Source organism: Theobroma cacao, chromosome 8 (genome assembly GCF_053813885.1).
Source record: "Theobroma cacao isolate CCN51 chromosome 8, ASM5381388v1, whole genome shotgun sequence".
Taxonomy (NCBI): Eukaryota; Viridiplantae; Streptophyta; class Magnoliopsida; order Malvales; family Malvaceae; genus Theobroma; species Theobroma cacao.
In genome coordinates, this window is record NC_142646.1 from 30722445 (window position 1) to 30739776 (window position 17332).

The 17332-nt window shown below is 33.4% G+C and overlaps 1 protein-coding gene and 1 non-coding gene across 2 annotated transcripts; both read left to right on the plus strand.

The window, feature by feature from the left end:
* The first annotated feature begins 545 nt into the window (after positions 1 to 545).
* LOC148761350 (small nucleolar RNA R71) lies at positions 546 to 651 on the plus strand. Its single transcript, XR_016028120.1, has one exon. It is a non-coding gene; the product is annotated as a small nucleolar RNA R71 (small nucleolar RNA).
* A 4092-nt stretch (positions 652 to 4743) lies between these two features.
* Positions 4744 to 16580, plus strand: LOC18593131 (Ikzf5 (DUF668)). Its single transcript, XM_007020193.3, has 13 exons — positions 4744 to 5109; positions 5402 to 6028; positions 8294 to 8619; positions 8760 to 8852; positions 8946 to 9036; positions 10838 to 10931; positions 11138 to 11235; positions 11460 to 11529; positions 11927 to 12030; positions 14975 to 15091; positions 15252 to 15328; positions 15616 to 15660; positions 15742 to 16580. The coding sequence occupies exons 2-13, from the start codon at positions 5696 to 5698 to the stop codon at positions 16250 to 16252; spliced, it is 1959 nt and encodes a 652-aa protein (XP_007020255.1). The 5' UTR covers positions 4744 to 5109; positions 5402 to 5695; the 3' UTR covers positions 16253 to 16580.
* Positions 16581 to 17332: the final 752 nt, after the last annotated feature.

The window sequence follows — 17332 nt, forward strand, 5'->3', positions numbered from 1 at the left end:
ATTGGAATCCTAGAGGTGCATTTGACCTTGAAGTGGATGATGTCCTTTGATTATTGGCCCAAGAAAAATTGGGATGACTTTTCCACACTGGGTTATAAGTGTTGGAGTAGGAGTTATTTTGCTGTTTATTATTCACGAATTGCATTGTCTTTGTTGAACTTGGACACTAATGACTTGCATGATTATCTCCATAAAACTCACAAGCTACAAAAGGACTTTGCAAACTTCTAGTACTAAAAGATTCAAGAGTTTTAGTTAAGGTTGCTATCTGAGCGGATAATGTTGTCATAGCTAGTGGCTAGTTGAATTCCAACTACCTGAGCGTATAATGTTCTCACAAGCTACATCATGAATTCCAGCTACTTTCCTCAGCAGTGATCACTCAGCTAGCCACTAGTCATTGTTTGCAGACATCTCTTTTAATAAATCATATGCCTCATTTATTGATTTAGCCATTAAAACTCCTCTCGCAGCAACGTCAATAGTAGTCTGAACATGTCCACTCAAACCATTATAAAAAAGGTTGCACTTGAAGCCACTTTGGAAGACCATGATGAGGACAATGCCGAAGCAATTTTTTGTATCTTTCCTAGGCTTCATACAATGATACTGAATCTTGCTGCATGAATGATGTGATGTTATTTTGAATTTTTACTATATTAGTCGAAGGGAAGAATTTAGCAAGGAATTTCTGAGCAAGATCATCCCATGTTATTATTGAGCCAGTAGGGAGCACATTCAACCATAATTTAGCTTTATCCCTCAATGAAAAAGGAAAAAACCTTAAACGAATTGCATCATTTGTGACACCATTCTGTTTGAAAGTGTCACAAATCTCCAAAAAAAATTGATAGATGGCCATTTAGATCATCATTTGGAAAGCTCTCAAACTAAATTGAGGTTTGAATCATGGTGATAATAGCCGGCTTGATCTCGAAATTGTTTGCTTGAATAGCTGACCTACGGATGCTTGATGGAATTTCTTGTACCAAAGGAACAACATAATCCCTTATGCAACAATTGTGAGCTACTACACTCTCATAGATTTGTTGTTCACCCTGTTGATGAGCCATTGTATTTACTAGAGCAACACCTTGTTGATTCTCTCGTCAAAGTCTGTGAAATGTTCTCTCAATTTTTAGATCACACGGAATAGTCTCCAAGTTGTTTGCTCTTCTCATACAACAATTGAACACAACTGCAAAACAAAAATAAACTTAAATCAAGACTAATCTGTAAAAATTTAATATTAGCAAATAACAAAGAAACACAATCTCCGGTAATGGCACCAAAAACTGGTTGTCGATTTTGCACATGCAAGTATACGTATCGAACAAGTAATATAGTGATGAAGTAGAGTATCGTTCTCACGGAGATTTGTTCTTAAATCTTTACTAAGTACTAAAATTTACGACAAATTAATTTTATTTAAGTAACTAAAATTTTCAAAAAATTAATTGAAACAAAATTAAAACAAGTACTAAGTAACTAATGGAAATTAAAATTACTTGGAAAAGGTAATGGACTAAAACCTAAGATTATGGATTCATTCAACATTTCATCTAATGCCAGCTTCTCTTATTATTTACATTCATGGGTAGTTTTACTAACCTAAAATCTAATGCTATGTACAAGTCTCTGTTGATATGCTTGTACAAATACTTAACTTAATTGGATCACTATATGTCTATAGTAATCAATTAAAAAGGTTCATTAAGCTAGTGTTCTAATTTGGCTATGTCTACTCGAATCGCGAATTAGATCACCTAAGTGACATGAACATACACTATTCAAACTTTAGTCCAATCTAAAATCTCTCTGTCGAATCTCAATTAGATTCATAAATCAATTAATTATTGGCCAAGCAATCAGAAATATTAAAAACATGCTTAAATAAGCAAAACTATACCCATTCACAGTAAATAAACGAGAAACAAATATTCAGATCATCTATTGAAATCCACCACAATCCTAGAAAGATAATTTAGCTCATAATAACTAATAAAAACAACATCCAAAGCAATTTAGCCATGAATCCAAGTTAAAAAAAAAAAGAAACACAAAAGTAGAGAAAGAAAATAATTATAGAAGTTTTACAATCTCAATTCTCTTGTTTTCTGGCTTTGTTCATCGCTCTTTTTCTCTAGAATAGTTGCTTCCTACCTCCTCTTTCAATGCTCTCAAAAAGGCTTTTAAATATGTGAAAGGGTGTCCTACTTTCCAATTTTTTGTCAAAATTTTAATTATGAAAATCGGGGCAGTGCCACGACCATTATTTTCTAGCGCCACGGCTTTGTGATAATCCTTGGTAAAACCATAACACCGTGCTCTAGGGTTTTTGTATGATTCTCCCTATAGGCACAGTGCTGCGACCATTATTCACTAATGTTGCGGCAGTATCACTTGCAACATCGTGGCCATGAGTCTCTAGCGCCATGATGCTCTAGTAATGCTGCTTTAGTGTAGAGCTATATTTGTCCACCTAATTTGAACAAGATGTTCACTTTGATCTAGTCCGAATTGGGTCAAGTGGCAAACATAAAAGTTGTAGCCAATTCTCTTATCTTTCCAATATATTAAAAATCACCTCAATTGGAGTTCTACAGCTCAAGTTATCTTCAAATTATTGCAACATGAACTTGTGACACTTTGTTCTCACTTGTGCTATCATATTTTTCTTTCACCTTGCTCATCATATTCTGCACAAAACTATGAGAAAAATCAACAATAACTTTTCTTAAAATAAATTGAGATAAATTAAAGTAAAATTAAACTAACAATAACTAATTTAACTAATCAATATAAAATCTAACTTAGTGCTTGTTTGGCTTGGCTTTTGTTCAGCTTATTTACCTCTTAAAAGCAAAAACCAAGCCAAACATAAATTTTGAAAAATTCTTAAAAAAAGTAGTTTTTTTTTAAGAATAAAATTTTGAAAAAAATAACTTCCGGAAAAGTTCTTTTGAGGAGCTTTTTCTTCCTTTCTTTTAAAAATGAAAGAGAATTTTTTTTTTATTTTAAAAATATCCTCATCTATTAAATATAATTACAATATTACCCTCTCAAAAAAAATACCCTTTATAATAATTTTAACTAAAATTATAACTTATAAAAAAGAACTTATAAAAAGAAATTTACCAAACAATTTTACCTTAATTTTAAAAGCTATTATTTTTCATAAGAGTTTCATAATAACTTTTAAATTAGAAAAAAGCTAGACTCAACAGGTTATTACGCTAGAAAAATAGCTTCAAAAGTTTAAAATCTAATCCTAAACTCAAGGGTTTAGCCACTAAAGTTCCTAGAATGTGCTCAAAATAACTCTATATATTATAAAGTTATCAATAAGCGATTGGCTACTTGTGATTCTAGGTTCTGGGTCTACCTTTACCACGTGGTTTTGTCAACTAATTAGGACATATTTCATGTGGATAAAAAAGGGCAAATGAAACTGAGTCTAAAGACGGTCAGATTTTCTTTAAATTAAAAATTTGTTTGATTTAAAATAAAAATTTAAAAACTTGTTTGTATGCAATAAAAAGTGAGAGATTTAATTAAATAAATGGATATAATACATGAGCTTTTTTAGGGTTTATGTAATTGTTTTTCCTCTTCATTTTTGTCGGGACAGAAAAAAATTAAAATCTTGCTATTTAGATTGATATATTTTGACCCTCTTGAAGTGATTTTCAATTTTTTTCACCTAAAAGAAATAAAACATTGATATATTTTGTCCCAACAATTTGTACTGTTGGACTTGAAAAAGGGGTATGATGGATGAATTAATAATTTTTTTTTCCAAAATCAAGTGGTGTTAACAATCCAAAATTTAGTATTTTTCACGTAAAAAGAAAAAGATGACAATTTTCATTTTGTTTAAAGGATTTTAATTGATTAAAAGTGTTTGCAAGTGAAGGCAAGAACAAACATTACAAGACAGATTTGAAGACAAAGTTTGAAACTTTCCATCCCTATACAGTGGTATAATCATAAAAACAGGTTAACATTAAGTTGCTTAGGTTTGGAACAATTTAACCATGTAAATGGACAAAATTTGGAACTCAACTATCATAAATTTTTTTAACCTTTTTATTATGAAAACTTATCATTGGTGAGGTTGTCTTGTCCCAATACAATATCAATGTTAATACGTTAACTTGTATTCAAATACATGGACAAAGGCATTGTCACGTGGAGAATTTGGTCAGAGCAACATATTTAGATTATTTTTTTATTAAAATATGTTTTGATATTTGATTTATTGGTTAATGTATGATCTGTTTATTTAAAGAGTATGATCTAAATTCTCTCTCTTCAAATCTAAAAAAAATTATATTTGAATATCTTTTCCATCAATTAAAACATATATTTTATATTCAGATTTTGTGATAAAAGATGAGATTTACAAGATATGATAGATATTATAATCAAAGATTTCACTAGAAATTTATATGGAAAATAAAGAAAATAGGATTTAGAGAAAAACAAGAGATGAAGATTAAGAAGGGTGGCTATATATATATATATATATAATATATTTATAAGAATAGTACTGAATCAGAATACAGAAGCGAGAAAGTCTTGAAGAAGTAAAAGAAAAAAAAATCATGGTTCTTAAAGTAATACTGTAAGAGTCCTAGTAAAAGAGTAGAAAGAGAACAAGTACGGTGTTTGACCATTTCCTCTACTCTTTTATTTCTCTTTTTTTCTTTCTATGTAAATATAAAGAGTAAGGAGTGGAGTGTGTTTTCTTTGTGGGTTTTGTTTGTTTGGCAGTGACACAGAAGAGAGAAGCTGTCAAGCTGCCCTGACTGACACCACACCCCCGCCCCGCCCTAGGAAGAGAAGTCTTCTCTCTTCCTCTCTCTCTCTGTAACTTTCTCACAAAAAATTATAAAAAAAAAACTTTCTTTTTTTCTCCTGTTTTTGCTGTTGTTCCTGATCTCTTCTTCTTAACGTCACCATCATTTTTTTTTAAAAAATAAGCCCTTTTCTTTTCTTTCTCTCCTCTCTGTAAAGTTGGTCTTTGTTAGAAAACAACAGAACCCTGCATCTTTTATAATCTTGCTCTCTTCTCAGATCCAACCCTTTTCTCTATCTCTCCAACTGGTAAGCTTATCTTTTCATTTTTTTTAGATTTTAAATTACTTTTTTTTATTATATTGGGCAGTGTTTTGATCTCAAAATTTTTATTTTTTTTTCTTTTGCTAATTGGGTATTTGCCTGCTTTCTGGGTTTTCTTTATTTTAGTCAGCATAGTCAAATTCTTTTGCTTGTTTTGTTCCTGATTTGTCCTTTTGCCTACTTCTGGAGATGCTCTGAGCTGGGTTTTTGTTCAATTCTTGCTGCTTCATTTGGAATTTGGATTCATGGGCTTGCTTGTTTTCTTGCTGTTTTACAGTTTGGTGAAGCTTGGTGTTAATGGATTGGAGCTTCAATATGAATCAAATTTGGTACTGCGAATGCTTTGCTGGGACTTGGGTTTATATCTCTAGGTTTAGACTCGTATGATTCGAAAAATTAGCTAGGGACCCCCTCAGTCTTGTGAGAAGTTAGGAGCTTTTAATTAGCTTTTGAGATTGTTTTGATTAAAGAAGGAAACAGTCTCTGTTCTTGTACATATTAGAGCTTCTTGGCTTTTTTATGGCAAATTTCAATCAACACTGAAGTATAAAATTCGCGGTGATTGACACAAATGGGTGGGCTTTGCTCGAGGAGATCCACTGTAGATAATGCTCCCGGTGGAGGCTTTCCACATGTTAATGGCCATTTTGGTCGAAGGTCTGGATTGGTTTTTCAGACCCGTGAACTACCCGCGAAGATAAACACCAATTCAACTCCCCCTCCCGCTGAGGATAATGCAGATAATGCAGACAAGGAGTCAAGAGAACCCTTTTCCTTTCCAGAGATTAGCACAGTTCCATATGATACGACCCCAGATGATATTAATGATGGAATTCCTCGTTTGACAAGGGCACTGTCAAATAAATGTAGATCAGCCAAGTCTAAGCAGGCTGCTGTTGCAAAGGTAAGTTCAAATTCTACTGTGTTTCTTTTTCAAAATTTTGTCCCAATTTTCTGTTTTGTCCAGGTGCTTATGTTCTATTTGCAGTAGAATTTTCTCTTAAGTTGGTTTTATAATGCATGAGAGGGTTTAGAGATGCTGGATTAGGGTGTGGTTGTTCTTGTCTGCAGTACCATTTACAGTTACAGATTATTTGCTTGGAGGGAAACTGATGCAGAAGGTGTTGGGAGATTGCAAAGGGATGTAAAGATTTATGTTTATGAGTAGCTGACAGTTAAATACTGTGATCGCCAACAAACACAATATTTGCACAGCTTTCATATAGTATATGAAATGGAAACAGTCTTTCTTTTGGCTACAAAACTTAGTCTTCGACGTACTTATAGAAACTTAAATAAAATTACTCAGGGGGAATCATGACTGACACAACTCTTTGTGGTTTTGTCGAAGTGGCACAAGTATCCATCGTTGCCATGTGGAATTATGATGCATATGTGTGGAAAATATAATGGATTAGTTGGAGTCCAAACTTGAGCATCAGAGATTTAAAGTTGAGTCTAGAGTAGAGAAATTCTATTGTAAGATATTGCCTTGATTATTATGTAGTTTGCAAAATCTGATGTGGTGGTTGGATTGGCGTGCAGGTGTGAGTTTTTTTTTCTTCACCATCTTCTTTGTAAATTCATGTTTTAAATGGGAATAATAATACATGACTTAGCTGGAAACATTTGTCTTTTGGTCTGGAATAACAATGTATGAATGGGAATAATAGTATATGATTTGAGCTGGGAAAAAATGTCTTTTGCTGCTGGAATAACAATGTAGGAATTAATGTTGGTTCCAGGAATGATTTTTTACTGCATAAAATGTAGAAGTTTCTCATTACTTTGATTCAACTCCTGATGTAGGGCTTTATGTTCTGACGATAAGAGCATCCAAGAACTTTAAAATTGCTTTAGCCAAACTTAAGGAGGGGGTGGGGGGGGGGGGGGGGGGGGGGGGGGGGGTGGTGGTGGTGGTGGCTGATATTGAAGTAATTTCAGGTGGCTTTATGATGATGTTATTGAAACAATCTAAGCTTAGGTTGCAACTCAGGACATGCTGCAAATTTTAATGCTATTATGTTTTTTCTTCTTATTCATTAGCATCTGTTGTTTTTGTTATGGTTGCCATATTGATGCCTGATGTTTCTCAAAGAAGCTAAATTGTTTATACCTACATACATAGACTCACTCTATAATTAAACCTACCATATCAAGACCATATGATAACTTTTCTTTTTTGGGGTTACATTTGATTTATAATCACTTCATGGTTTCCTTGATGAAATTATCCTTGACTGTTTGATGTGGTGAAACTCATCATGTTTCAGTCATACCGGCTTTAACTTATGCTTCTCTCCTTGACCGTGGATTGTATATTGAGATCTGTTTGCTAAATGTTGCATTTTAATGGAGCTACATTACCTTAAAATACTGAAACAGATGGCCATAGGGTGTAACACCATGAAAATTTTTGTGTTTCATAATAAAAGTCAAGCCTTGTTGACAAATGCCTTGAGGGGCTATTCAGATATCTTTCTTGTATATAGGCTCTCACCATAATTTTTTCCTTTTGAAAAGCAACTCACCATCATTAGGGTTGCCATTTTACAAATCTTAGCTCTATGATTGGTTTTAATGTATTTGGAGAACAAAATTAAAATGAATTTATATATATTCTGAAGTATCCACTAGAACTGTTAAAATGTATAACTAAGAAAATCTTTTTCTATACCATTCAACACCCCAGAGTATGACCATGGTCATGTGATAACTTCCATTATATTTCTTAAATATGTGTAGAATGGATGGATTCTTTTATGCTTAATGATAGATGTGTCTAAGCTGTTTTTATTTGCTAGAATTGAGATTGAGAATTTTATTGTTTGTTGGGAATGGATAGGCAATGTGGAAGAAACTATCAGAAACATAGAAGGTTGTCCCTGAACCATGAGAAATATTTTGTCTTATATGAACAAATTTGCTGCTTTTTCTGGAATTCATTTCCGCAGGGAGAGAAGTGAGGTTGATTATTGTGCTAATTTTGTAATGTTGTGGATTCTAGCATTTTAATTAGTCGTTGAGAGCTCCCTACCGAGATTAGCGCAGAGAAGGATGCTTCTGGTTCTACTATTATTGATTTTTTTTGTTAGGTTGCAACAAACTTCGTCCACTGAACATGCTTTACAATTATTCAATAGATCAATTGGTTGCTTTCTTTTTGCAGGTTTCTGAGGTCAGCTCTCTTTTAGGCAGAGCTGGTACTGCTGGGCTTGGAAAGGCTGTGGAAGTTTTGGACACCCTTGGTAGTAGCATGACGAATTTGAATCTCAGCAGTGGGTTTACCTCAGGGGTAACAACAAAAGGGAATAAAATATCAATTCTAGCTTTTGAGGTTGCAAATACAATTGTTAAAGGTGCCAATCTGATGCAATCGCTATCAATGGAGAACATTAGACATTTAAAAGAGGTGGTCCTTCTGTCAGAAGGAGTGCAAAATTTAATCTCAAGAGATATGGATGAACTCCTGAGAATTGCAGCTGCTGATAAGAGGTGAACAATGAAGAAAATGCCATATTGCTTTGAAAATGATTCTGTTGTTATACAATTTGTTAATATGCTAAAATGGTGGTTACATTCTCAAAGAATATGAGAGAGTGTTAATTTTTACTTTTGTTATCCAACTTCAACAGGGAAGAGTTAAAAGTTTTTTCTGGAGAGGTGGTACGTTTTGGCAATCGTTGTAAAGATCCTCAGTGGCACAATTTAGATCGTTATTTTGAGAAGTAATTTAACCGCCTCTTACACTTTAATTGTTCTTTATGAAATTAGAGTAAGATTCTAATATTCTCTCCTGCACTATCTTTTATAAATTTTAGGTTGGGTTCAGAACTGACACCTGAAAAACAGTTGAAGGAAGAAGCAGAGGCAATAATGCAACAGTTGATGACTTTTGTTCAGTATACAGCTGTAAGTATCAGGCCTAACTGTCATAGCGAGAAAGCTGCTCTCAAAAGTTGCAGTCTAAGATTATTTTGTTTAAACCAATATGAATCCTATTTCTTAGATCTTGTACTAAGTTGTGGAGAAAAGAATTTTTCCACCCCTTGTTTTGGAGACATTGAATGAACTATGTACCATGTGGCAGATTGATTGACCTTGGGTTTAATTTCGTTTTTTTTTCTTCTGAATATGTGCTGGTGGGTTAATATCATAATTGCAAGGCTTGCTATAATTAATAGGGTACAGTTCAGAATTTTTTTCTTCTGAAATTGTCTATTTGAAATTTGTGAAGTTATGTTGGTGCCATTTTGTTCTATTCCATTGGACCATGTGTATGCATCATGTAGAGTAAGATCTTTGTTGATAATGATGTATCAAAACTAAATACCTTGACCTTACTAGACAAATGACTAGAAGTGTAGAAATGAAATGATGTTATCAGATGCTGTGTGTTATACTTTGATGTTTTTAGATATTTAGCCAATTAGTGGCTCCTAGTACTTCTTCCCCCTGCTCCTCTCACTTATCAATGAAGTAATAAACAATTTTATGTTTTTCTTACTATTTCCGACCAATAGATATGTTCAACATCAAGCTGTAAAGTTCCTCATTATTTGGAAAATTATTTACATTTGGCTGATGCCCATCACATTTTGAATAGTGGCTTTATGAAAAGTCTTCCTAAATATGGCTGGCAGCTGATTTATTACTGATGAGGTGCTAGAATAAGTTGTGGGAGAATCCTTATGTGCTTTTAATTTTATTCTTGTCCGAGGCATCCATATTGGAAAACTTGCTACCTATTCTAATTTTTTCTTGATTCATGTCTTTGTTGCATATCTTTATAAGAGAAATTTTCCAATGACACTTACTAATTTCCATTGGCTTAAGAGTGGTCCCCCTACATCTCCTCATAATCATAAATTCTTGATTTTGCTCCCCCATTTTGCGTCCACTTTTGATATTCTGTACTTTACTGTTTTTCTTCTTATTGCCTATATTGGATAATTTATAGTAGTTTTGAGGAATTTTGACCACAAAACCTTGGTGTAGATGACTAACTGTAAAGTGTAATCTATGATGGTTTCAATCTATGTCCAATAAGGCTTGATTTTCATGCTTGTATAGGGGAATGAATTTGCTGCATGTTTGACCTTGGAACTTATAAGGACCAAGTGCTTCTTTATCTTTGCATTTTAAGGCAGTTCTTTCTCTTATAGCAGTTTTGCCTCTTTAAAATTACTTTGACAATGGCATATCACCACTTTCTTTTGATTTCTTTAAAGTCTGAAAGAAATCCGGATTTGTCCTCTTAATTGTCTGTTGCATTTTATCTTCTCTTTTAATGTATCAATCAAGTAGGTATGACATGGAACTCTAGCCTTCCTGTGCCGTTAAGTTGAAAAACTGACTCATTGATGGTCTAGTGAGGAGTGATTTGGCGAACTGTGAAAGTTGAAAACTGTAAGTGCAACTGCATATGGGTGTTTTCTGCGAGAGAAAGTCCCCTGTAGGCTTGTTTGGACATTGATAGTTTAATAGTGATTTTTCTCTAAGGAAGTAAAAAACGGCTACAGATGCTAATGGCTGAGAGTACACCTTTTAGATTAGCTGAGATTGCAGAAAATTTTCTTACTTTTTGACTTTCATGTCCTGATGCATATCTTATAAAAGAAGGCATATGAACAACGGCACAATTTGTCGATTCTGTATTTAAAACCAACATGTCAACTCTAATCATTTAAGGAGAGAACTGTTTTCTTTGCAGGAATTGTATCATGAGTTGCATGCCTTGGACAGATTTGAACAAGATTATCGACGTAAGCTTCAGGAAGAGGATAACTCAAATGCTGCTCAAAGAGGTAACCTGTTGTTTGGATTTCTATTAGAATTGCTATTTTTTGTGGCATAGTTTACTTCTAGATTAGCAAGGTGTTTCTAATTTATATTTCTAGATTAAAACGGTGAAGTGTATGGAACCCTAAAAACTGCACCTTGGTAATGTTATGGAATATAGCTAATTTCACGTAAGTTCCTTTGATATTATTGCTTTAATTTTGGTGTGTAGGAGACAGCCTTGCAATATTGAGAGCAGAGTTAAAGAGTCAAAAGAAGCATGTGAGAAGTCTGAAGAAAAAATCTCTTTGGTCTAAAATTTTGGAAGAGGTATGGGTTAGTAAAGCTATATGCATTTTCTTTTTAGAGTGTTTTAAGACGAACTCCTAGATAAATTTTATTGTTGTTCATCCTTTTTTCTTTTGAAGGTAGACTTTGAGTCTAAACTTATGCAAGCTTTTGCACACAATGTTACCAGTGTCTTTTGCTACTTATTTTTGAAGTTTATATATATATTTGTTTTGAAAGTTAAGTTTGATATCTTGTACTCATAGGTCATGGAGAAGCTTGTAGACATTGTTCATTTCTTGCACTTGGAGATTCATGAAGCCTTTGGCAGTGCTGGTAAAATTATTGAACTCAAATATTTGGAAATGGAATTGGTGAAATATTTAGGTGCACTTGTTTATCCAATTGAGCAAAAAATGTGACTTGTGCAAATTGTTGAAATTTGAATCAAGTATAATTTTTCATGCTTAATTGGAACTCCTAATTTCCTCATATATTGAGAATGGATAAAAAAATGCTCAAACTTAATCACCATTAAAATTTAGATCCTTGCATTAGGTTATTTGCAAAAGCTATCTTCTTTTGTTGATTTCATCTATTAAGATGACATACATAACTTTATGCCTCATGCACATGTTCTGTCGTGCTTAAACCTATAATCCGCTTAGAAACACAGTATTAGCTATTTGTTCAATTTATCGAATGGTGTTGGTTTTTGCCTGTGACCTTGCAGATGGTGATAAACCTGTTAAAAGTTCTGTCAGCGGTCATAAAAAGTTGGGGTCTGCCGGTCTTGCGTTGCATTATGCAAATATCATTACTCAAATTGATACTCTTGTAAGTTTATGATTTTCTGCCAAATTGGATCTTTTAACCTCTTTTCTTTATCTGCTTTTCTTTGTGGTGGTATATTTCTGGAAGACAATTAGAACAGATGACAGAATTCATCTCTTGGTGGTCCATTTGAGTGGATAGATCATCTTAGAGATTAAGGATGGTGGGTATTTTATTGTACAATCTTGATAATACACCACAAGCATTCATACTTTTTCTGTTATCCTTTTAAACTTATCATAATTGAGGGGTGACTGGAAATTTAGAAGAAATTTTCAAAAAAAAAAAAGAAGAAAAATAATAGTATTGTGATTCATGGAATGAATAAAATTAAGGAAATAACCCCAAATGGATATAATGCTTTGGAGGAACTGGAGAAGAGTCACCTGCAGATATAATCAATTCATTCACCGAACTTGATAAAAGCTTTGTAAGTGTTTTAGTAGTCTTATCCTACATTGGTTTAGAGCTTATCGAGGGCCTTACATTCAGATTGTGCATATAGCCAAGTTGCAGGGGCAGAGTGTCCCTTCATTATGGGGCCAAAATTTTTAAAATTTTTTATATATTATATATATCTTTTTGAGTGACTCCTTAAAAATAATATTTTATTGAATAATTAATATAAATAAAAAATAATAAAATAACTTTACAAACTCTATTCAATTTTACTCAAACTCTTAAATTTTTCTCTAACTCTTTAAATTTCTCACCACTTTTTCTCTCTTTTCTATTTCTCTCCCTTTTTGTCCTTTCATTGTGAAATTACAAAAGAGTAAAGTTTTTTTTTTAATTTTTTTATCTATATTATTATTATTTTTATTTTTTTATTTTTAATTCTATTTTATTTGTTCATATGTTTTAAGTTTCTATAAATTTTCTTTTCCAAATTTTCATGAACCATCAACCATATATTTTTTTTAATGTAGATTCTATCTTCTTTTTTTCTGTTATGTGAATTTATTTTCAATGATTTTAGTCTTTAAAAATTAAAAAATTATTATGTAACTCTCAAATATAAGTTCTAGCGTTGCATTATTAGTTGTTGTTTAAAATTTAACCAATATATTATTTTTTATCAATCCTAGTTATATAAGAAGAAATTATTTTGAGTATATCTTTTTAATGTGCTTTACATTTTATATTTAATTGAAAGGAAATTATCTTGACTATGTAATCTTTAAACAATTCTGATTATATAAAAAGAAATTATTAATTTTATATATAATATTTAACTATTTATATTTTATGCATTATAGTTTAATAGTTAGTATTTTAAGTTTAAATAGAATAAAATAAGAATATAGGATGTTGATTGCATTAATTTTTTTGTCATTTATATTGAGAAAGACAAGATTCCGGAACAAACAAGATAATGAGTTTCCTACAGATAATTTAGTTGTTTATATTGAGAAAGACATTGTCATCGTCGAACAAAACTTTTTTAGATAATTATTTTAAATCTTTTTCTGTTTTTTTTATGTACATTTTATATAGAATTGTTGTCCATTATGAATCTTTTGATTGTTAATAATTAAGTTCAACATATTAGTTTTAAAAATTTTTAACCTTTATTCCTCTTTGTGTTTGGCATCTCAATAAAAGTTGGCTAGTTCTACCCTTACCAATTTGTTTTAGGTTCATGCTTTAACACAACCTAACTAACACCAAAGAAAATTATGGACTACATTTCCTGCAACTATTGCAATGAAAATAAGAGATAATTAACAGTTTCCCGTCATCACTGCTGTGCGTATAACAACTAAAACTACTTTCCTCTTATACAATATTTCACATGTAAAAATACAAGACATTTAAGAAGATATGTAATCGGTGGTTTACTTCCAGAAATGACTACCATATATCGTTGATGTCTTTTGATGATTTTAAACCTGTTGAAAGAGGCTTTCGATCTGGAATTTCTGAAGTCTATATTGTAGGCAGCTACTGTGGAAAGTAGTGCTGTTGCTACCATAAGCTTTGCTAATTATACAGGTTTTACCATATTCAGGTTCTGCGTGTATTTGGACATCTTTCCACTTAAGTTATCTTTGAATGGCCTAATTATTTGGCAGCAGTCTAGCTTTCAAGTGAACAGACCTACATTTCTCATCTAGTACCTTATGCTTCATGGTCCCTAAATTAATATTGATGTCTAGCAGGAGTCAACTTGAAACCTAAAGAAGTTGGAGAATTTTGTTTGTTTTGACTATTATATGGAATGGAGAGTTTGTTGTGATTTTAACCTTACTGGCCTATTTATATGTGGAGGTTGGCTGTTTTTGTCTTCCTAGTCTGATAATTTATATGGCATATGATGAATGTGGACCAACTAATATTTTGTGTGACACAATCTGTGCGCAGAACAATAATGTAACATGCTATAGAATCAATGCTCAGTTGTTCTATTTCTGTTTTGTGAAGTTGTTCTCTCTATTGCATTTGAAACTTGCTATTTAATGAGGAAAATTTTAATAATAATGAGTGTGCTAGGGAATAATTAATGTTAAACTTTTGTTAGAATGGCTGGGAAAGATCATGATACCACTATTAAGGGGATAATGTGTAGCTCGGTCTGGGTCTGGGTTTCTATAGCTCCTATTACTTGTTTCTTCTAAAATCAGTTTCATGTGGATTTTCTTGTTGTACCCTGTAAAGTACCTGTTTTGGATATTCAAGAAAATATAGGACTATAAGTATTTGGTAAATGCTCATGAGTATGCTGATAATCATAGGTCCGCTAGGAGTGTTTGTGATAAATGCAGATTCTTCTTCTCCACCTAGATAATGTAGAAGTAGCCATATAAATGGTAATATGAATATTAACCTCATCCCTATCTGTTTCTTCCTCTGAAAGCATAAGAATGTTCAAAATATTGGGGGTATACATGTGCTTCTTTCAGTACCATCTGTGGGATTTTCTAAGTTCATATCTCAATATACTCAGGTGTCTCGATCAAGTTCTGTGCCCCCTAATACAAGGGATTCGTTATACCAAGGGCTGCCACCTACTATAAAGTCTGCTCTGCGATCCAGACTGCAGTCCTTTCAGATAAAAGAAGAGGTGCTATTTTTTATAATCTTGATGCTTGAATTATTACTTACCTACTTGCTCCTTTTTCTAATTCTGTTGAGATTTTGAAGATGCCGTTAGCCCAAGCTTATTATTGGAAATGTTTACTTGTAATATACACTTACTGACATATTCTCAAAATTTCTTGCAGCTAACTGTCCCACAGATCAAAGCTGAAATGGAGAAAACATTGCAGTGGCTTGTTCCCATTGCCACTAACACAACCAAGTAAATGGCTATCTCTTACAGTACCTTATTTTTTGACTGACTTTTTGTTGTTTCCATTCATGAGGCATGGTCTGGATTCCATCCTTGAAGTAATTTTTTATGCAAAATGATTGACATGCCTTATGAACAGTGTTGGATTGTGAATGCTGAATTTTTTACTGCACAATGGGAGCCTTCATTTCCCTTGTTGTCATCTGACTTTCATTGCCCACTAGTTTTTGTTCTTCTTCTAAGTTTATTTTCCAATTACTCATCCTTGTTTTGTTTTACCAATTTGTTCCAACTAGAGCTCATCATGGGTTTGGTTGGGTTGGAGAATGGGCGAACACTGGGTAAGTTCTGAATTTGGGTGCTTTTTCTTTCTATGATGTTAATGCTTTTTGTTACTCAGCTTTTGTGATCGAACTTTTCAGGTCTGAAGTAAATCGTAAACCTGCTGGCCAGACTGACATGCTCAGGATCGAAACACTACACCATGCGGACAAGGAGAAAACTGAAGTTTATATTCTTGATCTGGTAGTGTGGCTTCACCATCTTGTTACCCAAGCGAGGGCTTGCAATGGTGGAATCAGATCTCCTGTTAAGTCTCCAGTTAGGTCCGTTAACCAGAAGACAATTCAACTATCCACGCAGAAGCCCCCATCGCCAATGTTGACAGTTGAAGATCAAGAGATGCTTCGGGATGTGAGTAAGAGGAAAAAAACACCTGGAATAAGTAAGAGCCAGGAGTTTGACACCGCAAAAACTAGATTAAGCAAGCACCATAGGTTGAGTAAAAGCAGTAGCCACTCTCCAACAAGTGAAACTAAGAAAGATCCCTTCCCCATTCGGAGGCCATCTTCAGTTCCTTTCATCGACTTTGATATCGACCGGATTAAGGCATTGGATGTCATTGATCGAGTGGACACCCTTAGAAGTTTGTAATTATATGTTAAATTGAGATTCCTAGGCAAAGAGGCCTTTTGCGTGTGTAAAGAGTCCCATCTGCTGCATTTTTCCGTGTAGGGTGCTGAATTGGTTTGCAGTTGCTTGGCTAAATTTTTAGTGAGTTGGTAAGCAGATGCTGAGTGATACAAGCTGTTATTTTTTTGTATGTGAAAAGTCTAGGGGGTGATAAATGTATTGTTCCAGGGGAATTTTAACTGTTTTTAGGATTAAAACTGAGTTCAAGGCTATAGTTTTCTCTTTAGTTCTATATGTACAGAACATTTTATCATTTCATAATAATTAAAAATTTCTGCTCCTTTTTGTTTCTCCATACCCCACTTCTTTGGCGTACTTGGTATTCTTGTTTTCTGGTCAACTCAGGTATTGATGCCCAATTCTTCAGTGGAAGTAGATTGGGGTGCTTCCATTTTGCATGGGGCAAGAGGGGATCATAAAACACTTATAAGCTTGGGTGTTGCGCATTTTAGTAGATTATGTTTTTGGAGAGAGGGTAATAATCCTCTGACAAGTTGATATCAGAGCAAATTCGTTCTTAATTTGATCCACATTAAGCACTTCTAGAGGGAAGTAGATAGGGTATGTCTAGTTCTTAAGAGGAAGTAAACTGGAGTGTTTCAATCTCACGTCGGATAGATAGGGAGATTTCGAAATATTTATGAGCGTTGTATACCTTATCAGGTTAGCTTTTTTGGGAGAGTATATTGACCCCATTTACCACTTGGTGCTGTGGCAAATTCAACCAGGATGTGGCTGCCGATAGTCCAAAAGTTTTAATCCAAGTTGGCAATGTGGAAAACAAGGAATCTCTCCATGAGAGGGAGAGTCACTATGTTAAAATCAGTTCTCTCTAACCTTCCATTATTTTACATGTCTTTGTATCAAATCCTGGTGACTGTCAAAAATACATTAAAAAGACTTAAAAGAAGATTCCTTTGGAGGGGGGGGGGGGGTGTAAATTTTGGGAGAAAATTACATAATGTGAGATGGATGACTGTTTGCAATTACAAAGAGTAGGGAGGGTTGGATATTGTTGATTTGGGATTGAAAAATAGGACT

Bases quoted from the DNA above. Each gene is read 5' to 3' on its own strand.
- LOC18593131 (XM_007020193.3), top strand. From the start codon at position 5,696: ATGGGTGGGCTTTGCTCGAGGAGATCCACTGTAGATAATGCTCCCGGT. The intron at 11,236-11,459 runs GTATGGGTTAGT...TTGTACTCATAG, and splicing joins GGTCTAAAATTTTGGAAGAG to GTCATGGAGAAGCTTGTAGA. The intron at 15,092-15,251 runs GTGCTATTTTTT...AATTTCTTGCAG, and splicing joins CCTTTCAGATAAAAGAAGAG to CTAACTGTCCCACAGATCAA.